The sequence below is a fragment of the Salmo salar genome, chromosome ssa05 (genome assembly GCF_905237065.1).
Source record: "Salmo salar chromosome ssa05, Ssal_v3.1, whole genome shotgun sequence".
Taxonomy (NCBI): Eukaryota; Metazoa; Chordata; class Actinopteri; order Salmoniformes; family Salmonidae; genus Salmo; species Salmo salar.
The window spans coordinates 17,978,433-18,005,795 of NC_059446.1; the positions used below are offsets into that span (position 1 = coordinate 17,978,433).

Genomic DNA, 27,363 nt, shown 5'->3' on the forward strand with positions numbered 1-27,363 from the left:
ATCAGGAATGAACTGAATAGATCAGGAATGAACTGAATAGATCAGGAATGAACTGAATAGATCATGAATGAACTGAATAGATCAGGAATGAACTGAATAGATCAGGAATGAACTGAATAGATCAGGAATGAACTGAATAGAATAAGGACAAACTGAATAGATCAGGAATGAACTGAATAGATCAGGAATGAACTAAATAGAATAGGGACAAACTGAATAGATCAGGAATGAACTGAATAGATCAGGGACAAACTGAATCAATCAGGAATGAACTGAATAGATCAGGAATGAACTGAATAGATCAGGAATGAACTGAATAGATCAGGAATTAACTGAATAGATCCGGAATTAACTGAATAGATCAGGAATTAACTGAATAGATCAGGAATGAACTGAATAGATCAGGAATGAACTGAATAGATCAGGAATTAACTGAATAGATCCGGAATGAACTGAATAGATCAGGAATGAACTGAATACATCAGGAATGAACTGAATAGATCAGGAATGAACTGAATAGATCAGGAATGAACTGAATAGATCAGGGATGAACTGAATAGATCAGGAACATAATGAATAGATCAGGAACATAATGAATAGATCAGGAACATAATGAATAGATCAGGAACATAATGAGTAGATCAGGAACATAATGAATAGATCAGGAACATAATGAATAGATCAGGAACATAATGAATAGATCAGGAACATAATGAATAGATCAGGAACATAATGAATAGATCAGGAACATGAATGAGTAGATCAGGAACATAATGAATAGATCAGGAACATAATGAATAGATCAGGAACATAACTGAATAGATCAGGAACATGAATGAATAGATCAGGAACATAATGAATACATCAGGAACATAACTGAATAGATCAGGAACATAACTGAATAGATCAGGAACATGAACTGAATAGATCAGGGATGAACTGAATAGATCAGGAACATAATGAATAGATCAGGAACATAATGAATAGATCAGGAACATAATGAGTAGATCAGGAACATAATGAATAGATCAGGAACATAATGAATAGATCAGGAACATAATGAATAGATCAGGAACATAATGAATAGATCAGGAACATAATGAATAGATCAGGGATGAACTGAATAGAAGAAGAACATAATGAAGAGATCAGGAACATAATGAATAGATCAAGAATGAACTGAATAGATCAGGAATGAACTGAAGAGATCAGGAATGAACTGAAGAGATCAGGAACATAATGAATAGATCAGGGATGAACTGAATAGATCAGGAAGTTATATTACATGAAATAAGTTGAAGAGAATAAGTGATGACGGAGCAGTTAGTTGTTTGACTGAGAGGGTGTTTTCTTTTACCTCTCATAATCCTCTTTCAGTCTCTCCAGTTCTCTTTCTCTCTCCGCTTTCTTCTGCACCTCTCCCTCCATCTTCTCTCTTTCCATCTTCATCTCTGTTTCTTTCTCCTCCAGATGGGATTTGAGGCCCAGGAGCTCCTGATACCTGGAGAACATGAAGGTGTTATGAACATTGCTATGAATTTTACTTAAACACTCATTAAGGTGTCATGACTAATTTCATAAACGTTATTTTATCAGGGTTTTTCTCACAAGTCAGTTTACAGTGTATTCAATGGCATATGAAATTACAATCAGACTGGTTTCATAAAGTTAAGAATGCCTTATGTATACTTCTTTAAATAAAGTGTTACTTGGTGTTCACTACCTTCCTTCTAGCTCCCTGTGCTCCCTACCTTCCCTCCGGCTCCCTACCTTTCCTCCGGCTCCCTACCTTCCCTCCGGCTCCCTACCTTCCCTCCGGCTCCCTACCTTCCCTCCGGCTCCCTACCTCCCCTCCAGCTTCCTCCCTACCTTCCCTCCAGCTCCCTACCTTCCCTCCGGCTCCCTACCTTCCCTCCAGCTCCCTACCTTCCCTCCAGCTCCCTCCCTACCTTCCCTCCGGCTCCCTACCTTCCCTCCAGCTCCCTCCCTACCTTCCCTCCGGCTCCCTACCTTCCCCCAGCTCCCTACCTTCCCTCCGGCTCCCTACCTTCCCTCCAGCTCCCTCCCTACCTTCCCTCCGGCTCCCTACCTTCCCTCCGGCTCCCTACCTTCCCTCCAGCTCCCTCCCTACCTTCCCTCCGGCTCCCTACCTTCCCTCCGGCTCCCTACCTTCCCTCCAGCTCCCTCCCTACCTTCCCTCCGGCTCCCTACCTTCCCTCCGGCTCCCTACCTTCCCTCCAGCTCCCTGTACTGTGCCTCCAGGTTACGGTTGTTGCTCCTCAGGTCAGAGTGTCTATCCAGCAGCTCCTCTAGCTCCGCCTCCTGCCTCTGCTGCAGCGCTGTCATTCGCTCCTGGTCCCTCCTCAGCCCCTCCGTCCTGGCCAATGACTCCTCATGCTCCCTGGCCCACACCTTAGACTCCGCCTCCAGAGCAGCACACCTGGCCTCGCTCTCGCTGGACCTCGCTAACACTGCTGCATGCTGGAAGCTCAGGGCCGCCTGGTCCACCTGGGAGAGGGGAAGGGGGGTGGAAACCAAACTGTGACTCTGACACAGGTGACAGTACTACAGTCTCTGAAGTGGCGAGAGGTAACAGTTTCAGTATAATAACTATATAAAACAATAGTAGCTGTATGATACCTGTAGCTGAGTGTTGAGGGCCTGCAGCTTGGTGCAGGTCTCCTGTAGGCTGATAGAGTGATGTTGCAGGGTGTCTATCTGCTCCCTCAGGTGGCTGCAGGCTGACTGGGACTGAGACAGCTGGGATAGCAACACCTCCCGCTCCGCACCCACCGCTGCATTCTGAGGGGGAGGTGAGAAAGAGATGATTTGACTAGAGAAAGTTGACAATCACATGACTAGTTGTCACAGCATATATCAGCAGATTAGAATCTGAGAGGTGAACACACACAGACACACATCTCCCGCTCCGCGCCCACCGCTGCATTCTGAGAGGGAGGGGAGTTGAGTACAAATATGTGATTAGGGTATAAGCAGAATGTTCTTCCTAGAGAGGTACACTGGGGGACAGGGTATGGTCCTCTGTAACTAGCTTCTGTTATCTAGGACATATGATATGGCACAGCAAATATCAACAAATCAAACAATAACGACAGGTGAACACACACCTCTCTCTCCAGGTCTATCAGTCGTTCACTCAGAGACCAGTCCATCTTCTCTACTCCAGCTTTTGGGGTCGTAGGGAGGTCATGGGCCTCGTTTGGTTGGGCATCTTTAGCCTCTGGGTGCTCTAATGTGAGTGTGTCTGAGGATGTAGCCTGCTGTGTGTTAGCAGGGCTTTCTGGTGGGAAATTAGCAGGGACGGCATCTCTCTCCCGCTTCTCTGAAAGAAGAAGGTCAGCGGTAACTGTCTTCAGTTCAGCCTCTGCCCTCTCCAACTCCTGCTTCAGCCGTGCAGCCTCATTGGACAGTTTTTGAGCCTGCACCTTCTCATTGGCTAGCTCCTGTGGGAAAAGGAGAGGATGAAAACGTATTTCTAGGCTCAAGGCACACACACCCACACACACACACACACACACACACACACACACACACACACACACACACACACACACACACACACACACACACACACACACACACACACACACACACACACACACACACACACACACACACCTGAGTCAGAGATCTGATTTTATCCTGGGCTTCTGTGTTCAGCTCTTTAAGCTCCTGGCTCTCCTTCTCCAGACCCTGTAGCCGAGTACCGAGCTCCTGCTCCAGGTCCTGTAGTTGAGCACAGAGCTCCTTGGATTGAGACAGCTCCTGACACACATGCCTACAGAGACAGAGAGATCAACTAGGTCAGACCCATAATATGGTAATAGTACAGAAACACACTGTATGTACATGGAGGGGACTGTTCTGCTACCTCTATTTTAAATGAATTGTGTGTGTGTGTGTGTGTGTGTGTGTGTGTGTGTGTGTGTGTGTGTGTGTGTGTGTGTGTGTGTGTGTGTATCACCTGTGCTCTGTCTCCAGACTGCAGGCCTTCTGGTTGCTGTGTTCCAGGGCTGATGCTGTGCTCTGTAACTGCTGCCTCAGCCTGGCCGCCTCCCTCTCCCTCTGCCTCTGCTCCTTTCGTTGGCTGTCCAGCTCTCCCTGACACGACTCTTTCTCCTGCTCCAATCGCAAGGCCTCCAGCAGAGCCTGGTCCCGCCCCCGGGTCAGAGACTCCACCTCTAGTGCTACCTCGCGAAGCTCCGCCTCTAGCTCCTCCTCATTGCGCCGTGAGGATTCCAGACTCCTCCCCTGGCGCTCTAGCTCCGCCCTCAGGGCTTGGGTCGTCAGCTCCAATTGGTCACCCTGGCAAACAAGGTAGCGTTCAGGATCACAGTATTCAGTGACATTGTGTAATCTAGTCCTGATCTTTCTGTTGGTAGTAATGTGTGTGTGTTTTGCAGTGCATAGTGTGTGTATTGTAGCAGTGCCACCTTGCGTTGGGCAGTGCGTAGGGTGTCCACAGAGCTACGGAGGGTCTCTCTCTCTCTCTCCAGCATGGCTCGCTCCCCCTCCAGAGTAGCGATGACCGAGGCCTGCATCCGCTGCAGCTCAACCTGGCTCCGCAGACGACATAGCTCCTCCTCCATCTGCAGACGCTCCGCCTGCAGCACCTAACACACACCAGAGAGGAATGATGTGGAAGGGACAGAGGGACGGACCATCTGACAGACAGACTGCAGTAAGGAGGACGAGGAAGACTAAGAATTAAAAGACAGACGATGGTACTCTATGGAAGACTATGGATGGACGAACAGATGGACGGATGGACTACGACAGCTGCAATGTGAAGGAAGAAAGCCCTATGAGTCTGGCACATGAAACTACTGGCAGAGTAATGATTTTCGGATCGTGATTGGTTCCATACCTCTATCTGTCTCCTAGCCTCCGCCAGGCTCTCTGTAGCCTTCCTCAATCTCTGGCCCTCGGCCTCCAGTAGCACCAGCCTCTGCTCAGCCTCCCAGGCTTTCCTGCTCTGCTCCCCCAGCTTGGAGCGCAGGTCCTGGGCTACAGACACCTGCTTGTCAGCCTCCTCCAGGGCCTGCTGGAGCTCAGAGGCCAGGCGCTCCACGTCAGGCCCAGGGAACACACATACGTCTTTTTCACTGAGTTCCACTGACTTTTCTTTCTCTTCTCTCTCCTTTGTTTTTAGCAATTTCTCTTCTTCAGTGGCTGGGCTGGGGTCTTGTATCTCTTTCCGGTCAATATCTGCCTTCCCAAGATCCTCTTCCTTCTCATTTGTAAAATGTTTTATCTCTCTCTCTATCTTCTCACACTCTGCTTCTTCTTCTCTCTTTTTGGGTTTCAGCACCTGATCCTCTGCTTCCACCTCTCTCTCTTCAGGATGGAGCAGCTCTGCCCCAACTCCAGCTTCTCTTTGGGTTCTAATGATGTTGGCTCCCCTCTCACTGTCCAACCCTCTCCGGGCAGTACCCTCCCCTTCTCCTCTTGAGGACTCAGAACCTTGGACTCCCCTCTCTCCCCTCTCCTCCTTCTCTCCCCTCTCCTCCTTCTCTCCCCTCTCCTCCTTCTCTCCTTCTTCCTCAATACTTTGATGCTTTGTCAACAGCAGTTCCAGGCTCTTTTTCAAAGTGGCATTTTCATTCTTGACATTCTGAAACTGAGTGGAGAGGAGGGTAGACAATGACAAGAACAGTAAAAGTGTCAGACGACACAGTGAGGTCACATCTAGATACATGTCAGACGACACAGTGAGGTCACATCTAGATACATGTCAGACAACACAGTGAGGTCACATCTAGATACATGTCAGACGACACAGTGAGGTCACATCTAGATACATGTCAGACGACACAGTGAGGTCACATCTAGATACATGTCAGACGACACAGTGAGGTCACATCTAGATACAATGCCTTTAGAAAGTATTCAGACTCCTTGACTTTTTCCACATTTTGTGACGTTACAGCCTTATTCTAAAATTGATTAAATACTTTTTTTCCCTCATCAATCTACACACAATACCCCATAATGACAAAGCAAAAACAGGTGTTTTGATATTTTTGCAAATGTATTAAAAATAAAACACTGAAATACCACACTTATGTAAGTATAAATACCCTTTACTCAGTACTTTGTTGAAGCACCTTTGGTAGCGATTACAGCCTTGAGTCTTCTTGGGTATGACGCCAGAAATGTTCGAATGGGCTCAAGTCCAGGCTCTGACTGGGCCACTCAAGGACATTCAGAGACTTGTACCGAATCCACTCCTGCGTTGTCTTGGCTGTGGGCTTAGGGTCGTTGTCTTGTTGGAAGGTGAACCTTCGCCCCAGTCTGAGGTCCTGAGCGCTCTGGAGCAGGTTTTCATCAAGCATCTCTCTGTACTTTGCTCTGTTCATCTTTCCCTCGATCCTGACTAGTCTCCCAGTCCCTGCAAAACATCCCCACAGCATGATACTACCACCACCATGCTTCACCGTACAGATGGTGCCAGGTTTCCTCCAGACGTGACACTTGATTCTTGTTTCTCATGGTCTGACAGGCTGACTACACCGCTCGTGTCGCCTGCGCGAGTGTCGCAAAATACATTTTGAAATCTATGTTATTCAATTATTGCACCCACACTGCTCGCGTGCGCCAACGAGCGTCTGCGTTGCCAAGGGATAAAATAGAAGTCAGTTCTATTTGTGACGCAGATTGCGCTGCAAGTCCTATCTCTCCCATCTCCTCATTGGTTTATAGAATCAGGTACCCACGTGACGTCTCCTCATTGGTTATACCCACGTGGGTAACTGAAAGACGAATGAGGTCAGTGGCGGTAATGCACATAATTTATGAAAGTTGCCAATCGCATTATAAAGTCAAGAGAAGAAAAAGCCTGGAAGGAGGAGAGATGACTAGAAACGATTCGGTTGACCGTTTTATGTGTGGATTAATTGTCGGAGTAGAGGACCTTGTGCATTTCAGGTAAAATAACAACTCAATGTTTATATCCCAGGACAAATTAGCTAGCAACAGCAAGCTAGCTAAATAGGACAAATTAGCTAGCAAGTACAAGCTAGCTAGTTAAATTGCCATACATGTTTAATGCTTTTCGACCTGTCCCCAAATTAATATAATTGGTTCAGAGTTTGTTTGATATTTGAACCTGCATGTCGTGATCGCGTTTGGTGTGGGGGGACAAAATACATTAATGCACGATGGCGCACACGCGCAGCCGGTTTGGGTTCCGTGTGAGAGTCCTTTAGGTGCCTTTTGGCAAACTCCAAGCGGGCTGTCATGTCATGGTGGTTCCAAACTTCTTCCATTTAAGAATGATGGAGGCCACTGTGTTCTTGGGGACCTTCAATGCTGCAGAAATGTTTTGGTGCCCTTCCCCAGATCTGTGCCTCGACACAATCCTGTCTCAGAGATCTACGGACAATTCCTTCGAGCTCATGGCTTGGTTTTTGTTCTGACATGCACTGTCAACTGTGAGACCTTATATAGACAGGTGTGTGCCTTTCCAATTCATGTCCAATCAATTGAATTTACCACAGGTGGACTCCAATTTCGAGTCTCATAACGAAGGGTCTGAATACTTATGTAAATAACGTATTTCTGTTTTTAATACATTTGCAAACATTTCTAAAAACCTGTTTTCGCTTTGTCATTATGGGGCATTGTGTGTAGATTGATGAGGACATTTTTTTATTTAATCGATTTTAGAATAAGGCTGTAACGTAACAAAATGTGGAAAAAGGGAAGGGGTCTGAATACTTTCTGAATGCGCTGTACATGTCACTGTAACGGTTTAGTGAACCACACCCACATGATGAATAGCGTTCTCTTAGACCTAAAGACTTTTGTTAGCCTCCTAATGCCTAGGCTTTAGCTCAGAGGGTTAACACAGTCGGTCACATCAGCTCACCTCTCTTAGCATATTCTGATGTTCTGCCTCCAGACAGGCCAGCTCCTCCCTCACCTCCGGCAAATCAGCTTGCTGCAAAATATAGCAGACAGTTGGATCCTCCAATAGCAGTGCCCTTAGCCTGGACACTAACTTAAGTACTTGGCAAGCCACAAGGCTCCCTGTGTAGTCTCATTCTTCTTTACTGTTCCTTGGTACTGTTGCCTTTGCCTGCTCTCTGGAGGTTTAACCTAGACTCAATCCATTTTGATAGATTGACCCTCGTGACCCTCGTGACCCTTACCCTCTGACCCCTGAACTCCTGTTCGGACTGCAGGTCCTCCAGGCGTCTCCTCAGCTCAGCGTTCTCATTCTCAGCTCCCAGAAGCCTCAGTGACGATGCCTCGCCAACCTCCACACTCAGAGGCTTCAGATCTGAGAGAGAGAGAATGAGAAAGAGAGAGAATGAGAGAGAGAGAGAGAGAATGAGAGAGAGAGAGAATGAGAGAGGGAGAATGAGAGAGAGAATGAGAGAGAGAGAGAATGAGAGAGAATGAGAGAGAGAGAGAATGAGAGAGAGAGAATGAGAGAGAGAATGAGAGAGAGAGAGAGAGAATGAGAGAGAGAGAATGAGAGAGAGAGAGAGAGTGAGAGAGAGAATGAGAGAGAGAGAGAATGAGAGAGAATGAGAGCGAGAGAGAGAGAGAGAGAGAATGAGAGAGAGAGAGAGAGAGAGAGAGAGAGAGAGAGAGAGAGAGAGAGAGAGAGAGAGAGAGAGAGAATGAGAGAGAGAGAGAGAGAGAGAGAGAGAGGGATATATATTTCATTGCTTTGGCAGCAGTGGTACCATTCATGCCATTAAAGCTTATTTGAATTTGAATTAGAGAGGAGGGGTCGTTGACAATAATCAAATCATTTAACTGAAAAGACACACAACAGACAGGCAGACTGACTGACCAATCTCTTCTCTTAGCTCCACTCTTAGCCCAGCCTCCTCGTCAGACTCCACCTCCAATTGGTGGAAATGTGGAGCCGCTGTCATCGTGCCTGTATTGTTGTTGTTATGTCTAAGCTCCGCTTCCAGGCCCATATTCATCTCCAAGAGCTCATCGACCCTCTGCCTCTCAGTATCCCGCTCCTACAGACACACACACACACCAACAAATTAAGGAAAATGTCTACGTGAGCCTGGCCATTAGATACCAAATTCCTTACTTGTGATTCAGAAACACATTACCACACACACATTACCATCATTACCTACCCCCTCCAGGTCTATGAGTCTTCGTCGCAGGAGTAGATTGTCTCTCTCCAGCTCACGTAGGCTGGAGCAGCGTAGTCGTGTGTCCGCCAGCTGCTCCTCCAGCAGGACCCGGGTCTCCTGCAGCGCCACACACAGCTGCTGCTGCTCCTACAGGGGGTGCCACACAGAGACAGGGGACAGAGACGCAGAGAGAGACAGGGGACAGAGATGCAGAGAGAGACAGGGGACAGAGACGCAGAGAGAGACAGGGGACAGAGACGCAGAGAGAGACAGGGGACAGAGACGCAGAGAGAGACAGGGGACAGAGACGCAGAGAGAGACAGGGGACAGAGACGCAGAGAGAGACAGGGGACAGAGACGCAGAGAGAGACAGGGGACAGAGACGCAGAGAGAGACAGGGGACAGAGACAGGGACAGGGGACAGAGACGCAGAGAGAGACATGGGACAGAGACGCAGAGAGAGACAGGGGAAAGAGACGCAGAGAGAGACAGGGGACAGAGATGCAGAGAGAGACAGGGGACAGAGACGCAGAGAGAGACAGGGGAAAGAGACGCAGAGAGAGACAGGGGACAGAGACGCAGAGAGAGACAGGGGACAGAGACGCAGAGAGAGACAGGGGACAGAGACGCAGAGAGAGACAGGGGACAGAGACGCAGAGAGAGACAGGGGACAGAGACGCAGAGAGAGACAGGGGACAGAGACAGGGACAGGGGACAGAGACGCAGAGAGAGACATGGGACAGAGACGCAGAGAGAGACAGGGGAAAGAGACGCAGAGAGAGACAGGGGACAGAGACGCAGAGAGAGACAGGGGACAGAGACGCAGAGAGAGACAGGGGACAGAGACGCAGAGAGAGACAGGGGACAGAGACGCAGAGAGAGACAGGGGACAGAGACAGGGACAGGGGACAGAGACAGGGAGAGGGAATAGAAACAGGGAGAGAGAGAGAGACAGGGGATAGAGACACAGAGAGAGACCGGGGATAGAAACAGGGAGAGAGAAAGAAACAGAGACAGGGACAGGGGATAGAGACAGAGAGAAAAACAGGGGTTAGAGACAGAGACAGTGGATAGACACAGAGAGAGAGACAGAGGAGAGAGAAAGAGAAAGAGAGAGAGAGAGAGACAAGGACAGGGGATAGAGATAGAAAGACAGGGGTTAGAGACAGAGACAGTGGATAGACACAGAGAGAGAGACAGAGGAGAGAGAAAGAGAAAGAGAGAGAGAGAGAGACAAGGACAGGGGATAGAGATAGAAAGACAGGGGTTAGAGACAGAGATGGGATAAAAACAGAGAGAGAGAGACAGGGACAGGAGATATAGACAAAGAGAGAGAGACATAGACCGGATAGAGACAGAGAGAGAGAGACAGGGACAGGAGATATAGACAAAGAGAGAGAGACATAGACCGGATAGAGACAGAGAGACAGAGACAGGGGATAGAGACAGAGAGAGGGACAGAGACAGGGGACAGAGACAGACAGGGGATAGAGACAGAGACAGGAGATAGAGACAGGGGATAGAGACAGAGAGAGAGACAGAGACAGGGGATAGAGACAGAGACAGGGGATAGAGACAGAGAGACAGAGACAGGGGATAGAGACAGAGAGAGGGACAGAGACAGGGGATAGAGACAGAGAGAGGGACAGAGACAGGGGACAGAGACAGAGAGAGGGACAGAGACAGGGGATAGAGACAGAGACAGAGAGAGAGACAGGGGATAGAGACAGAGACAGGGGATAGAGACAGAGACAGGGGATAGAGACAGAGACAGGGGATAGAGACAGGGGATAGAGACAGAGACAGGGGACAGAGACAGGGGATAGAGACAGAGACAGGGGATAGAGACAGAGAGAGGGACAGAGACAGTGGATAGAGACAGAGAGAGGGACAGAGACAGGGGATAGAGACAGAGAGAGAGACAGAGACAGGGGATAGAGACAGAGAGAGGATAGACACAGAGAGAGAGACAGAGACAGGGGACAGAGACAGACAGGGGATAGAGACAGAGACAGGAGATAGAGACAGGGGATAGAGACAGAGAGAGAGACAGAGACAGGGGATAGAGACAGAGACAGGGGATAGAGACAGAGAGAGAGACAGAGACAGGGGATAGAGACAGAGAGAGGATAGAGACAGAGAGAGAGACAGAGACAGGGGACAGAGACAGACAGGGGATAGAGACAGAGACAGGAGATAGAGACAGGGGATAGAGACAGAGAGAGGGACAGAGACAGGGGATAGAGACAGAGAGAGAGACAGAGACAGGGGATAGAGACAGAGAGAGGGACAGAGACAGGGGACAGAGACAGAGACAGAGAGAGAGACAGAGAGAGGGACAGAGACAGGGGATAGAGACAGAGACAGGGGATAGAGACAGAGAGAGAGACAGAGACAGAGGATAGAGACAGAGAGAGAGACAGAGACAGGGGATAGAGACAGAGAGAGAGACAGAGACAGGGGATAGAGACAGAGACAGGGGATAGAGACAGAGAGAGGGACAGAGACAGGGGACAGAGACAGAGACAGGGAATAGAGACAGAGAGAGGGACAGAGACAGGGGATAGAGACAGAGAGAGAGACAGAGACAGGGGATAGAGACAGAGAGAGGGACAGAGACAGGGGACAGAGACAGAGACAGGGGATAGAGACAGAGAGAGGGACAGAGACAGGGGACAGAGACAGAGACAGGGGATAGAGACAGAGAGAGGGACAGAGACAGGGGATAGAGACAGAGACAGGGGATAGAGACAGAGACAGGGGATAGAGACAGAGAGAGAGACAGGGGATAGAGACAGAGAGAGAGACAGAGAGAGAGACAGGGGATAGAGACAGGAGAGAGAGACAGGGGATAGAGACAGAGAGAGAGACAGGGGATAGAGACAGAGAGAGAGACAGGGGATAGAGACAGAGACAGAGAGAGAGACAGGGGACAGAGACAGAGACAGGGGATAGAGACAGAGAGAGAGACAGAGACAGGAGATAGAGACAGGGGACAGAGACAGAGACAGGGGATAGAGACAGAGAGAGAGACAGAGACAGGAGATAGAGACAGAGAGAGAGACAGAGAGAGAGACAGAGACAGGGGATAGAGACAGAGACAGGGGATAGAGACAGAGACAGGAGATAGAGACAGAGAGAGAGACAGGGGATAGAGACAGAGAGAGAGACAGAGACAGGGGATAGAGACAGGGGATAGAGACAGAGACAGGGGATAGAGACAGAGACAGGAGATAGAGACAGAGAGAGGGACAGAGACAGGGGATAGAGACAGAGACAGGGGATAGAGACAGAGAGAGAGACAGAGAGAGGGACAGAGACAGGGGATAGAGACAGAGACAGGGGATAGAGACAGAGACAGGGGATAGAGACAGAGACAGGGGATAGAGACAGAGACAGGAGATAGAGACAGAGAGAGAGACAGGGGATAGAGACAGAGAGAGAGACAGAGACAGGGGATAGAGACAGGGGATAGAGACAGGAGATAGAGACAGGGGATAGAGACAGACACAGACACAGAGAGACAGAGAGAGAGACAGAGACAGGTAACAGCATTCAATGTCCCAGTAGAAAAACAAGGCATAGCACCTACAGTACCTAACACCAATACTACAGGTATGTACAGATCTGCAAAGTATTATCAGTATTGAGGGAGCTCACCTACTGTAAGCCCATCTGCAAACACAGAGGGAAGTAGCTAGGGGGAAGGGGCTGAGGGATGTTGTGGGAATGGGCCAACCATCAGCTGAGTGTGGCTACAGTTGGCGGTAGAGGTGGTGTGGTACCTTCAATTGTGCCTGTGTGTGGCAACAGTGTGTGGTGTATTGGTGGCGATACCTTCAGTAGAGTCTCTGTGTACTAAACAGTGTGTGTTGTATAGGTGGAGATACCATCAATAGTGTCTCTGTGTACTAAACAGTGTGTGGTGTATAGGTGGTGGAGGAGATACCTTCAGTTGTGTGCGAGTGACTTCCAGACTGCGTAGTCTATGAGTGCAGCTCTGTAGTTCTGTCTGCAGCTGCTCGGCTCTGCCTGCACGGTCACGAAGACAGTCCAGCTCGTCACGCAACGCTCGCATTCCCCGCACCTCACCCTGAAGACTGCGGTTCTGCCCAACACACACAAGATAGAGGTGAGGTTAGAGGAGGACAAAAGTAGCAGAAAGTTCCGTTCCAGTTACTGGTAGTGATACCAGAGAAAATCTTACCTCTTTCTGAAGTTTCTTCAGCTGCTCGTCCATAGTCTGAACTTCCTGCTTGTGATCCAATAGTTGATCCCCTTTGTCTTCCCTTTAGAAACAGACATCATTATTGCAATAGTATTGTACTACTAAACTACAGACACCTCTTACAGAATAGTCCTCTTCCAATTTAAAAACCTTAAACACACCCACACACACACACCCACACACCCACACACACTTGCCTTTGTCTTCCCTAGAAATGGACGACATACTGTAGTTCTAACAGTTACCAGATGTCTTTCAAAGAAAAGTCTTCCTCCAACTTAAAAACATTTTGATGCACACACTGACATGACTGTCTCACACACACAAGCATACACACACACACACACACACACACACACACACACACACACACACACACACACACACACACACACACACACACACACACACACACACACACACACACACACACACACACACACACTCACAAACACACATGTCTTACAGTTCTTGTTTGAGGCGTCGTAGTTTGGCCCTGCTGTCTGCAAGCTGGACAGCCAGACCCTGGGGCTGCTCGTCAACGTGACCACCTCGGGTTGCCATGACAGACTCAGCCTGCTGGACCTCACTCTTCCAACACAACTCTGCTATCCTCTGAGAGAGAGGGAGGAGGGAGAGACGGAGGGAAAAAGAGAGACGGAGAGAGATGACAGGAAGGTGATGAAATTAGCACCAGGTTCTGTGTGAATCTGTGAGAGGAAGAAACCCTTAGAGCTTTTTAAATCAGGTTTGACACAGTGATGCTTTCGTTGGGAAGACACTCTCCTATAGAGGCTGAAAGGCCTGGTTTCATCATTCAATTTTTCTTCTGTTGTTCTGGACCTATTTGTGAGTATTTGTCTGTGTACCTCCAGGTGTGTGTCTCTCTGTGCCAGCAGGCCTTGGATCTGTCTGGCCATGGAGCCAAACAGCACCTGTAGCTCCACCCCCTCCAGCCCTCCCAGCTCCTCCCACTGCAGCGGCAGCACCGCTCTGGGGTCCTGCGTCACCTGCAGCAACAACACTTTCTTACCTCTCTGTGGTAATAACAGTATGTGACTGAGCATTCCAGCACAAAATGGCTGACGTGGTGAACGTTAATGGTGGATATGGGTAGATGAGTAGGGAACTGAACTGACCTCCTGGATACAGTTGGCAATGGCAGTTTGAGTCTCGATGTCCAGCGACTGGATTTGCTGTATGAATGTTTCCTTCCTCTCACACTGTTGTTGATCAACAAAGAGTAGTCAGTAAGGTTGGCTCAGTTACAATTGCAGTGTGTGTGCGTGCGTAAATGTGTGTGTGTGTGTGTGTGTGTGTGTGTGGGAGAGAGAGACATCACCTGTACAGCACATCCCAGTAAAAGCAGTAGCAATCTCCTCAACTCCTCCACTGCTGCCTCTGAAAACACAGATACCACTCTTATGACTATCTTGTTCCCATCATACTCTCATAGACAACATAGGAGCCCAATCAGAGATTCTGTACTTTCAACTGGCTCTTTTTTACCTGTTAGGGGGTCTTGCCCCAAAATGGCAGTGTTCGGAAGAGGCATCAGAATCAGCTGCTGTAGGTCATCCTAAACACAGAATCACAGGGTTTGAGCAAAGGGAGAGCTTGAAGGGATTCAAATATGTATTTATTGTAATTTCCCTAACCACATTGCAGTTACTGTATTCAAATCAACATTGAAATGACAAAACCTTCCAGTTTAGTTCAGTTTAGAATACAAACACAGATGACATCAGAGGGGAAAGTAGGCCAATATTGTTCATGTATGTTTCTACATAGTACGATGACTATATTTGGTTCTCAGACACCAGCCCTGGTAGAGAGGAATTAGGCTGCAGAGTGACCACATGCTGCTGGTGGTTTAAGGTTTCACAGCCCTGCCAGTGTGCCCAGGAAACACAAAGTAAGAAGTGAAACCGCAATAACAAAATGACATCGTAGCAACACCAGACAAGACGGAATTGTTGTCATGACAAACAGTCCTGTCAATAAATCCCAGAATATTATTTGAAACTTGCTGGTGTTCCTCCCATGATGCTCCACTGTTCAGAGGGTTTGAATGACTGATCAAAAGCAGGAACTCAAACAGTGAAGACTCATGTTTTTGTGTGTTTTGTACATTGTATCGGACTAAAGTTAATTTCTCACAGAGATTTGCCTGGATGTCTCCCTAGGCTCAAGTCTGGACCTTGTGCGGTAAATTACTCTGAGATGTGATTGTGTATCAAACAAAATCACGACACAAATACCAATACCTGGTAGAAGGCCCTGAGGTGTCGGTTGAGGATGGAGAAGTTCTGGACTCGGAGCATCTGGTCGTCTCTCCCACTGCGGTACAAATGCTCCAGCTTGGGGTTGGGGTCTCTGGGAATGACAGACAGACGGACAGGCGGACGGACGGACAGACGGACGGACAGACAGACAGGCGGACGGACGGACGGACAGACAGACGGACGGACAGACGGACCGGCGGGCGGACAGACAGACAGACGGACGGACAGACAGATGGACGGACGGACAGACAGACGGACGGAGGTGAAAGGCACAGCTTATTCAGTACAATAGCCAGAGTGGGGATTGAGCCAGTGTGCACGTCTACTTGTGCCATAATAGCTCTCACCTCTTGGCAGAGGTAACTATCCCAGCCCAGTATTTCACCAGCTATAATACCTTTGATCAGGTAAAGTAAAATAAATGTATTACATTGAATCCTTCAGTACACATTCCATGGCCACAAAATTTGAAGCCTGTGCAAAGGTGTGAACTTACATGACCCTCATGACCTCGTTGAGAAAGATCCCATTGGTCAGCCTCAGGTAGCGGTCATGGGAATTCTGGGACTTGGAGTTCACCTCCATGTACTGGTTGTAGAGCATGACATTCTCCTCCCTGTCCACTACACCATCAAAGAGCTGTACCTGAGGGAGGGGGGATCCTATTAGGGCCTTTAGCGCGATCAACAATTAATGTCTTGGAGACTGCATTCACAGTAAACGCTGTATTCACTATATATACAAAAGTATGTGGACACCCCTTCAACTTAGTGGATTTGGCTATTTTAGCCACACCCGTTGCTGACAGGTGTATAAAATTGAGCACACAGCCATGCACACAGCCATGCAAACATTGGCAGTAGAAGGGTCTTACTGAAGAGCTTAGTAACTTTTAACATGGCACCGTCATTGGATGCTACCTTTCCAAAAAGTCAGTTTGTCAAATTTCTGCCCTGCTAGAGCTGCCCCGGTCAACTATAAGTGCCGTTATTGTGAAGTGGAAACGCCTAGGCGCAACAACGGCTCAGCCGCAAAGTGGTAGACCACACAAGCTCACAGAATGGAACCACAGAGTGCTGATGCGTGTAGAAATGGTCTGTCCTCGGTTGCAACACTCACTGTCGAGTTCCAAACTGCTTTTGGAAGCAACGTCAGCACAGGAACTGTTCATCGGGAGCTTCATGAAATGGGTTTCCATGGCTGAGCAGCCGCACACAAGCCTAACATCACCATGCGCAATGCCAAGCCTCGGCTGGAGTGGTGTAAAGCTTGCCGACACTGGACTCTGGAGCAGTGGGAACACGTTCTCTGGAGTAATGAATCACGACTTCACCATCTGGCAGTCCAACGGAAGAATCTGGGTTTGTAGGATGCCAGGAAAACACTATGTGCCCCAATGCTGTAAAGTTTGGTGGAGGAGGAATAATGGCCTGGGGCTGTTTTTCATGGTTCGGTCTAGGCCCCTTAGTTCCAGTGAAGGGAAATCTTAATGTTACAGCAATACAATGACATTCTAGATGATTCTGTGCTTACAAATTTGTGGCAACAGTTTGTCGAGATCGGTGTGGACAAACTTGACTGGCCTGCACAGAGCCCTGACCTCAACCCCATCGAACACCTTGGGGATGAATTGGAACGCAGACTGCGAGCCAGGCCTAATCGCCCAACATTAGTGCCCGACCTCACAGCAATGTTCCAACATCTAGTGGAAAGCCTTCCCAGAAGAGTGGAGGCTGTTATAGCAGCAAAGGGGGGACCAACTCCATATTTATAAACATGATTTTGGAATGAGATGTTCGACGAGCATATTTTTGGTCATGTAGTGTATGTTGGCTCAATCAGAAATTACCTTTAAATGTGAACTGCGCCACAACGCAGATATTCTGCGCTACAGATTGAATCGAGTCCTAAATTCTATAGAAACACAATAAACAGTGCCTTCGGAAAATATTCAGACCCCTTCCCTTTTTCCACATTTTGTTACGTTACAGCCTTATTCTAAAATTGATTAAATAAATACAAATCCTCAGCAATCTACACACAATACCACATAATGACAAAGGAAAGCAGGTCTTTTGAAATGTTTACAAACATATTAAAAATGTAAAACAGAAATACCTTATTTAAATATGTATTCAGACCCTTTGCTTTGAGACTCGAAATTGAGCTCAGGTGTATCCTGTTTCCATTGATCGCCCTTGAGATGTTTATTCAATTTGATTGGAGTCCACCTGTGGTAAATTGAATTGATTGGACATGATTTGGAAAGGCACACACCTGTCTATATAAGGTCCCACAGTTGACAGTGCATGTCAGAGCAAAAACCAAGCCATGAGGGCAAAGGAATTGTCCATAGAGCTCAGAGACAGGATTGTGTCGAGGCACAGATCTGGGGAAGGGCACCAAAACATTTATGCAGCATTGAAGGTCCTCAAGAACACAGTGGCCTCCATCATTCTTAAATGGAAGATGTTTGGAACCACCAAGACTCTTCTTAGAGCTGGCTGCCTGGCCAAACTGAGCAATCGGGGGAGAAGGGCCTTGGTCAGGGAGGTGACCAAGAACCTAATGGTCACTCTGACAGAGCTCCAGAGTTCCTCTGTGGAGATGGGAGAACCTTCCAGAAGGACAACCATCTCTGCAGCACTCCACCAATCAGGCCTTTATGGTAGAGTGGCCAGATGGAAGCCACTGCTCAGTAAAAGGCACATGACAGCCTGCTTAGAGTTTGCCAAAAGGCACCTAAAGACTCTCAGACCATGAGAAACAAGATTTTCTGGTCTGATGAAACCAAGATTGAACTCTTTGGCCTGAATGCCAAGCGTCACGTCTGCAGGAAACCTGGCACCATCCCTACAGTGAAGCATGGTGGTGGCAGTATCATGCTGTGGGGATGTTTTTCAGTGGCAGGGACTGGGAGACTAGTCAGGATCGAGGCAAAGATGAACGGAGCAAAGTACAGAGAGATCCTTGATGAAAACCTACTCCAGAGCACTCAGGACCTCAGACTGGGGCAAAGGTTCACCTTCCAACAGGACAACGACCCTAAGCACACAGCCAAAACAACGCAGGAGTGGCTTCGGGACAAGTCTCTGAATGTCCTTGAGTGACCCAGCCAGAGCCCGGACTTGAACCCGATCGAACATCTCTGGAGAGGCCTAGAAATAGCTGTGCAGCAACGCTCCCCATCCAACCTGACAGAGCTTGAGAAGGTCTGCAGAGCAGAATGGGAGAAACTCCCCAAATACAGGTGTGCCAAGCTTGTCGCGTCATACCCAAGAAGACTAGATGCTGTAATCGCTGGGTCTGAATACTTATGTAAATGTGTTTTTGATTTTTAATAAATTAGCAAGAATTTCTAAAAACCTGTTTTTGCTTGGTCATTATGGGGTATTATGAGTAGATTGATGAGGGGGGAAACTATTTATTCCATTTTAGAATAAGTCTGTAACGTAACAAAATGCGGTAAAAGTCAAGGGGACTGAACACATTCCGAAGGCACTGTACAACCTAAACAATTTATATGGAGTCATTAAGAGGATCACTGCAAACAGAGAAAACTGCTATCTGGAATCTGTGGTGTAGATCAATGAAACTCGAGATGGTCATATTTTACTGAGAAATAAATAAGAAAGGGAATAGGAAGTCACAGATATAAGGTAAAACAACAAGATACATTCTATGAGCCATTGTAGAGAAAGCTGTGAAAAGGAGAAGTTTGAGAACTAAGTTTTTGCTGTTATGACAAAAGTTATGACAAGCATTTACATCTGATTCAAGTTCAACCCATTCATGTTGTTATAACTTTTGTAAATAAAGAGTTATACATTATTTATAAAATGCATAATCTCATATGTGTATTTTTTTTGTTAATTTAAACGTCGTTTATTTACAGGATTTGTATGTATTGATACTCCATAAAAGCAAACCAACAGCAATAGGGTATGTGTTTTTATGTTTTATAAACGACTATCATCATCACGTATATCTAGGCCTACTACTATAGCATCTGAAAGTGATTTAAATAAGCTTTGCCACATACCCAAGTCACCAACGCACTTTTCATGAATTCTTCTAGAATGTCCATTATGTTAGAGTCCATGGTGTCGCATAAATAATTTACAAACTTCTATAAAAAATATAAATAAAATATATTCTACATTATTAAAGCAATTTTACTAAATACTGAATCCATTCTGTGTTCGTCATTTCAGTTCCCCTCCCTATCGCTTCCTCTCTCACTTTTTCAGTTAGTGCTGGTGGTGAGCACATTGCAAAACCACAAGTGAATTTCTTAACGAACACATTTCATTAGTGCTTTAGGCCTACCCGGAACAATCACCACCTTTACCAGTGTTTGTTTCCAGAAAACAAAGTCGCTCAATGACAAATGAGTAGGTGGCTTGAGATGGATGGAAAATATTAGACTACTTTGTGCGCACTGTGGTTCCTTGCCTAGACGTTTGTAACAATGTTTATATTACAATTCACTTATTCCGTTGTTTGTAGCCTATGCATCAGATTGATCAAGATATACTCTAAACAATTTCGAAATGGTAAATTCAGTAGGACGGGCGTTCGTTGCGCTTTCAGGTGCAATGGCGAACCCTGGTGGAATTATGGTGTAAAGGTCGCTAGTCTACTATCTATGAACATCCTACTTCTAAAATAAAGATGTTGAATGAACGTTGTCGTAAAACACACAGATCAGCGTGAATGAACCATTTGACAAAGAAACAAAATAAACAGCCACTACAAATGAAAACATGTTTGCTATGTGTAAGATAGTGCACGTTTATAATGCACTCGACATTTCTTTTATTTTTTGTCAAAACATAATGGAAAATGTAATTACCACTTTCTACATGGCCACGCTTTGACGTGAACTTTCTCCTAACCCTGTCCATTGTTGTGGTATGTTTGATAGTCATACATCCCGAATGTTCCTGTTGCTGTGAAGAGAACTGTTGTAGCAGTAGCATATGGATTAGCTATATAGGATTATGAAGGTGTTATGAGAGCAGCCCAGATTACATTATACAGTCACTCCTCTCCATCCTGTCATAAACCTACAGTAGCCTAGGTCTACTGTATCACTGGCATCACTCAGTCATTACACACATCATCATCCTATCCCTCTGGGTGAACTGAAATAACCCAACTCAGTTCAATGTTTATCTAATACAAAAGGACTCAACTCCGCAAATCCATTAAAAGCAACTAACTTTAATATATTCAATGCCAGATGCAAACTTCACATGTTACTTAGCAGTGCGTTAACAAACTCTATACCCAGTCCAGTGTTCAATTGACTGTAGGCCTTCTTCACATGGGGTGAGTGTTTGTATTATGACGTTGTTACCTGTGTGATTTAGATTTTGTCTGATCCGAATCAAAGATCAGAACATCAGTGTTGTGTGTGATTTAGATTTTGTCTGATCCGAATCAAAGATCAGAACATCAGTGTACTTCAAAGTGTGTGTGATTTTTCATTTACTCATGTACCAGTATGTGAATATTGTTTTTGAATATTTACAAAATGTATGTGTGTGTTCTTGGGTGCCTTTCCGTAGTTTGACTTTGTTTGTTCTTGACCACATGAAACATCACCCTCTCGTGATGTATTGTCCATCAGGAGCAACAGAACACAACATTGTGTCTGAAAGATTATCATTCCAAATTCTGTCAAGTTAAAACACCTCTGGATTGTTAGATCTTGTCGTGTCTAGTCTGTGCGGAGCATGATAAGATAAGATTCCCTATGTATTTTAGTGCTCATGCATTGTTGCAGTATAAATCAAGCCAAAAAGATCAGTGCCTGTGTCAAAGCCAACACAGAGCGCTAGCTAGCCCAACATTAGCCTGGTCACAGGCAAGACCACCATGAGGTCACATGACAAAGCATCCTCATTCCCCTTCTCAAACCCATATATGGTTATATATTATCTTTCATCTAGCTGGCCTTCTCGCCGTCCGCCCCAGCTTCTGCCTCGTCACCTGCTTCCACCTGTATTGATAAACAGACGGGACACATTAGTGAGATACAACCAAATGCATTACCCAAAGCACTGCGAGTACTGTAGTACATCATACAACACCGACGGTCTGATCAGGAGGATGTATTGTTACAGAATGTTAAGATAGAAATGTTTTGTGTAGGACAGGTACAGATGTAGGATCTTCATTTTATTAGTCTTTTGTTGCTGAGAATTTTCCTGCACAGCAGGGAATGCAAACTTGTAGTGTATTTGAGGTTTAAAAAGACTTCTAAAGTTTGTGATTTCCACTTTGAAATTTCAGACTTGATTTGCACTAACAAAAAATGTATCAACCCCTACAAAAAATGTCCATTCATTATATTCTGCATAATAATTCACATTTCCTATTGCTGCAGGATCATTTTCCTGCTGTAGCAAACTGGCTCAAATTTAGATCCTACATCTGTATGATTGGTCAGTCAGATCCAATAGGGGCATTTTTCCAGCTTTATTTATTCTCCTTCTATCTGCAACATTTAGAGCGTTCCACGTCCCTGAACACACCCATGATATGTTTCACAGAGCATTATGGGTACTGTAGTTCACTACCTGTCCGAACTGCAGCAGTTTGAACACAGTGGTCTTGACATCCATCAGGGTCTCCTTAACCCCCTTTGCCAGGATGTAGCCTTCGCTGTCACCTTCGGGGTTCTCCGGGTCCACGCCCTCCAGAGACGTGTGCAGGTACCGCAGGCTCACCAACACTGATATCTGTGGAGACGATGTTACAGGGGTCAAGGTTCAACTCAAAGCCAAGGTTACAAAATGTATATCTAAAGCCACCTTATCACAGGGGTAGAGGTTGATGGTAACAAAATCACCAATGAAAACTACTGTCACCACATTACAGGCCAAAAAGAATTCTCTCTGTGTTTGTGCATATGCATACCTGCAGGGAGATGACCGACAGTATCCCGGGGCCAATGGTGTTCATGAGGCCCATGTAGTAGTCGACCAGCGCCTGTCTGCAGCCGCGGTTGTACAGGTTAAGCTCCTCACTCTGGTGCTCGTAGTTGTAGTGGGCAGTGTTGTCAGTCAGATGGTTCTGGAGGCAGGGCCGAGGGGAGCCGGGGTTACAGCAGCTGAAGGGGACTCCATCCATCAGGTAACGACCGTCCACGTTGCTACGCACACGACTGGAGAGGAGATTAGGTTTGATTGGAGAGGAGAGGAGGTTAACGGAGAGGAGAGGAGATAGGTTAACGGTTTGATTGAGCATTTCCCTTGTACATTTTTACCTTACATAAATGACACTGGCTTTAATGATGGATGACACATTTATGAGATGGCACTTGGAGACATGGTGTATGGAAATCACGTGAGTCATCATCACCTCAGATAAATCAGACAACTATGGTTTGTGGGCTTAACTTCACCTCTCCTCTCCACCCCCCCTCTCTCTCACTCCTCCCCCCCCCTTTCCCCCTTCCATCCCTCTCTCTCCCCCCTCGATCTCCTTTTCACTCCCTCCATCCCCCTCTGCCCCCCCTCCATCCCGCCCTCTCACACTCCCTCTCCTCCTCCCCCTCTGTCCCCCATCTCCCTCCTCCATCCCCCCCTCGCACTCCCTCTCCTCCTCCCACGTCCTCCCCTCCCTCCTCCATCCCCCCTCTCGCATTCCCTCTCCTCCTCCCCCGTCCCCCCCTTTGTCCCCTCATCCACCCCCCTCTCACTCCCTCTCCTCCTCACCCCTCTGTCCCCTCTCTCCCCCTCCATCTCACTCCCTCTCCTCCACCCCTTCTGTCCCCCCTCCACCTCCCCTTCCATCCCTCTCCCCCCTCCATCTCCCTTTCTCTCCCTCCATCTCCCTCTCTCCTCCTTCCATCCCACCCCTCCATCCCCCCTCTCCCCCTCCATTCCCCTCTCTCCCCCTTCCGTCCCACTCTCTCCCCCTCATCCCACCCCTCCACCCCCTCTCTCCCCCTTCTATCCCCCTCTCTCCCCCCACCACCGCCTCTCTCCCCCTCCATCCCCCTCTCTCCCCCTTCCATCCCACCCCTCCATCACCCTGTCCCCCTCCACTCCCCTCTCTCCCCCTCCATCCCCCTCTCTCCCCTTCATCCTCCTCTCTCCTCCTTCCATCCCCCTCCATCCCACCCCTCCATACCCCCCCTCCATCCCCCTCTCCCCCTTCCGTCCCATACTCTCCCTCCTCCATCCCACCCCCTCTCTCCCCCTCCATCCCCCTCTCTCCCCCTCCATTCCCCTCTCCCCCTTCCGTCCCACTCTCTCCCCCTTCCATCCCCCTCTCTCCCCCTCCATCCCACCCCTCCATCCCCCTCTCTCCCTCCTCCATCTCTCACTCTTTGACTTCTTTAGAGGTGAAGTCCAGGTATCTGTTGCTGATCCACTGCACCTCGAACCAGTCCCTGTAGTTGGTGTTGCCGCAGCAACGCAGTTCCATTTGCAGCCTGTCGATAGTCTCCTTCTGGAAGCAGCGGCCTGGGACGTCCGTGTCCCGGTAGAACCGGATACCGTTCCTCAGGCCCACCTGGGATTGGACAGAGATGATGTCATAAAAAAGACCAGGAAGTACTCAAGGCTTGTTTTCAATTAATCTTTCCTGGATTCCTCAGTTCTTATGTCCTTGCCTTCTTCTCAAAACGAATTGGAGGGGGGTGGGGGGACCTTGACCTTGACCTTTTCCTCCAATACGGTTGTGGCGCAGGCGAGGAGATAGGATGTGAGGAGATAGGATGTGAGGAATCACAGAAAGACTAATTGAGATAGGATCCGACTGTTGTCATTATGTTATTCGGCATTTACTGTCTCATCCTTCTTCATCCCATCCCAGAGGCCCTTACCTTGAGTGACTCCTCGAGGTGTCCCTGCAGGGCATAGCTGAGCACCACAGCAGACAGCAACCAGACACACACCATCCAGGCCAGGCCATACCAGGGCAGCAGGAACGGCTTCCAGGGGGGGAATCGGGCAGAGTCCAGGGAGTCCTGACACACCCGCCCAGCAAACAGGTTGATCCCCATGGTTACCAAGCCCACCAGCATCAAGATGTTGGGCACCACGTGGATCTCTGTGTTGTCCATCACCTGGAGGGTCAAAGGTCAAACCTAGGGTCACCTTACTATACCAGTTATAACAAAGGCAATATACTAGTTATAACGCAGTAATAAAGTACATCTAAACAATCTATCTATGTTACATTACAGAGCTAAGCACCAGAAGATATGTTCTGCCATGTTCCATTCCATGATGAGGATTCCATTTGTTCATATAAGGCAATATGAGTCGTAGTCAGCACCCTACATAACTACTTCTATTGCTCCACTATATCCACTTCAGTACTATGACACTGTAGGTAAAGTGCAATCAACTACATCATTTGTCTGTTTTTTCTGTTGTATTGGTGTTATTGAGTTCAGCAATGTTGTTCCTTTTCAGTAACATTCATGTAACATGTAACAACTTGTCAGATCCAGGTTGCTGTATATAAAAAATCTATGAGCGTTGAAGCTAGGCGTTTGTCACCAGCGGATGCACCGGTAAACAATGTTTCCTTTTTTGAAAGGCCCCAGATTGAAGGCACCCGTAGTCAATGGTTGATTGGAGATATACTGTACCGGTGCACCCTACATATCTGAGTGATAGGTTACAGCTTCCAAAATGTCACAAGTGTGAAGCTTCGACCAACCCCTCTCCCTCCCTCCCTCACCCTCCCTCCATACATACAATCCATACATAGCATGAGTCATGAACACAACCACACACCAATACGCCCCCCTTCTCTCCCACACACAGCCACACACCAATACGCCCCCCTTCTCTCCCACACACAGCCACACACCAATACGCCCCCCTTCTCTCCCACACACAGCCACACACCAATACGACCCCCTTCTCTCCCACACACAGCCACACACCAATACGACCCCCTTCTCTCCCACACACAGCCACACACCAATACGACCCCCTTCTCTCCCACACACAGCCACACACCAATACAACCCCCTTCTCTCCCACACACAGCCACACACCAATACAACCCCCTTCTCTCCCACACACAGCCACACACCAATACAACCCCCTTCTCCCCACACACAGCCACACACCAATACAACCCCCTTCTCCCCACACACAGCCACACACCAATACGCCCCCCTTCTCTCCCACACACAGCCACACACCAATACGACCCCCTTCTCCCCACACACAGCCACACACCAATACATCACCCTTCCCCACACACACAGCCACAGTCACACACCAATACATGCGTGTGTGTGTGTGTGTGTGTGTGTGTGTGTGTGTGTGTGTGTGTGTGTGTGTGTGTGTGTGTGTGTGTGTGTGTGTGTGTGTGTGTGTGTGTGTGTGTGTGTGTGTGTGTGTGTGTGTGATTTGCCATGTGTGAACAGGTGTGTGTGCCGTGTGTATGTGTTATAGTTCCAGCCAGTACCTCTGCCCTGCGGAGCAGCTCGGTCTTGAGGTACACTCCCAGGGAGAAGGTGAAGGCCCCAGCCAGCACGGCCAGCCAGGACAGCAGCCACAGACCCTGGGCCAGACGCACACGCCTCTGCAAGGGGAACTGCAGCTTCAGCAGCACCATGGCTGGTGCTCACAACAACCAACACAGCACACAGAGAGAAGAGAGCGAGAGAGAGAGAGGATAGAGAAAAGGACAGAGGGAGGAGATGTTGAGATAATCAAGTAGAGAGAGATAGCAGTGAAGGATGAGGAAAGAATATTGGTAGGTTCAAAGAAGGAAAGTTCTGGGCAAAAAAATAAGGTGGACTACTGCGATTCATAGGAGTAGGTTATGCGAAGGTTGTTGTATTAGACAGACTGGTATGGCTTGGCCTTTCCAGGGTGCGTTGGTGAGTTATTATCAGGTTGATCTCCTGTAAGTTGTTCCTGTGGGCCGAGATAAGAAGGGAGACCTGTCTGATGTTGAAGGACAGGTTCAGGTTGGGACGATAATCCAAAACTTTCACGTAGAAAGGAAAATATTAGAAATCTCCGTAGTAATCCAATTGAAGTTGTGAGACAAAAACTGAAGGCCAAGAAAATAATGAATCTAATAGATATTTGATAATCCACGTTCTTTTTTGACAGCAAAACTATAATCCTTCAAATCATCAGGTTATGGTTGCACTACGACAGTGACTCTTCGATTCACACAATAACTGACGATGACAAGCCCAGTTTGTTTTGGACGGAACCCCTCTGGTGTGGTCTGTGAGTGGTCAGGGTGCATCCTTAAATTCCTGCTGTGGCCATGGTGGAGGACACGAACTGGCCAATGTCAGTTGTACAGTATGGATATGGTAATCCCCCATCATAGTCCTTGGGATCCTATTAGGAGAGGAGCACCAATAGGAAAGCAGGCCAGTGTCTGATCAGCAAACCTGTTCTGGGCCTATAGGTTGGATTTGACGGTTATGACGGGTAGACTCACAGAGAGTTGAGACAGAGGATTGGGGGGAGGGAGAGCAGGGCTATAGTTTATACAGGTAGATAGAGAGAGATGGATAAAGCTTACAGGCCGAGGAACTGGGGGACAGGGATATACGTACACTGAACAGAATTATAAACACAACATGTAAAGTGTTTCATGAGCTGAAGAAAAAAAAATCTCTGAAATGTTCCATATGCACAAAAGGCTTATTTCTCTCAAATGTTGTGCTGAGGAGTATTTCTGCCTATAATAAAGCCCTTTTGTAGGG

General features: G+C 47.7%; 2 protein-coding genes across 3 annotated transcripts in view; both read right to left on the minus strand.

Annotated features, from left to right (window-relative positions):
• Positions 1–19,966, minus strand: part of ccdc88b (coiled-coil domain containing 88B) — a 25,205-nt gene extending 5,239 nt beyond the window's left edge. For both annotated transcript variants that reach the window (XM_045717955.1, XM_014198935.2), the window contains exons 1-22: positions 19,690–19,966; positions 16,144–16,292; positions 15,630–15,738; positions 14,872–14,941; positions 14,705–14,763; positions 14,502–14,585; positions 14,232–14,372; positions 13,829–13,977; positions 13,342–13,423; positions 13,084–13,242; positions 9,135–9,281; positions 8,828–9,008; positions 8,175–8,305; positions 7,892–7,963; positions 4,889–5,641; positions 4,455–4,634; positions 3,986–4,326; positions 3,640–3,799; positions 3,129–3,464; positions 2,641–2,802; positions 2,231–2,508; positions 1,358–1,501 (exon numbers count right to left, since the gene is read on the minus strand). In XM_045717955.1, the coding sequence (XP_045573911.1) occupies positions 1,358–1,501; positions 2,231–2,508; positions 2,641–2,802; positions 3,129–3,464; positions 3,640–3,799; positions 3,986–4,326; positions 4,455–4,634; positions 4,889–5,641; positions 7,892–7,963; positions 8,175–8,305; positions 8,828–9,008; positions 9,135–9,281; positions 13,084–13,242; positions 13,342–13,423; positions 13,829–13,977; positions 14,232–14,372; positions 14,502–14,585; positions 14,705–14,763; positions 14,872–14,941; positions 15,630–15,738; positions 16,144–16,292; positions 19,690–19,749 (3,947 nt within the window). In that variant the 5' untranslated portion in view covers positions 19,750–19,966. The remainder of the gene's footprint in view (positions 1–1,357; positions 1,502–2,230; positions 2,509–2,640; positions 2,803–3,128; positions 3,465–3,639; positions 3,800–3,985; positions 4,327–4,454; positions 4,635–4,888; positions 5,642–7,891; positions 7,964–8,174; positions 8,306–8,827; positions 9,009–9,134; positions 9,282–13,083; positions 13,243–13,341; positions 13,424–13,828; positions 13,978–14,231; positions 14,373–14,501; positions 14,586–14,704; positions 14,764–14,871; positions 14,942–15,629; positions 15,739–16,143; positions 16,293–19,689) is intronic.
• Positions 19,967–20,853: 887 nt separating this feature from the next.
• On the minus strand, positions 20,854–26,946 carry LOC106604375 (RDS/peripherin-like protein xRDS35). Its single transcript, XM_014198936.1, has 6 exons — positions 26,097–26,946; positions 24,490–24,732; positions 23,989–24,176; positions 22,575–22,821; positions 22,235–22,396; positions 20,854–21,654 (listed from the first exon to the last, which is right to left on the minus strand). Exons 1-6 carry the CDS (start codon positions 26,244–26,246, stop codon positions 21,601–21,603), a joined length of 1,044 nt encoding a protein of 347 aa, XP_014054411.1. The 5' UTR covers positions 26,247–26,946; the 3' UTR covers positions 20,854–21,600.
• Positions 26,947–27,363: the final 417 nt, after the last annotated feature.

Excerpts from the sequence above, each read along its gene's own strand:
- LOC106604375 (XM_014198936.1), bottom strand. The coding sequence starts at position 26,246 with ATGGTGCTGCTGAAGCTGCAGTTCCCCTTGCAGAGGCGTGTGCGTCTG. Across the intron at positions 22,397-22,574 it reads TGTCGGTCATCTCCCTGCAG|ATATCAGTGTTGGTGAGCCT; the intron begins GTATGCATATGC and ends TCGTCTCCACAG. Across the intron at positions 21,655-22,234 it reads AACTGCTGCAGTTCGGACAG|GTGGAAGCAGGTGACGAGGC; the intron begins GTAGTGAACTAC and ends TTATCAATACAG.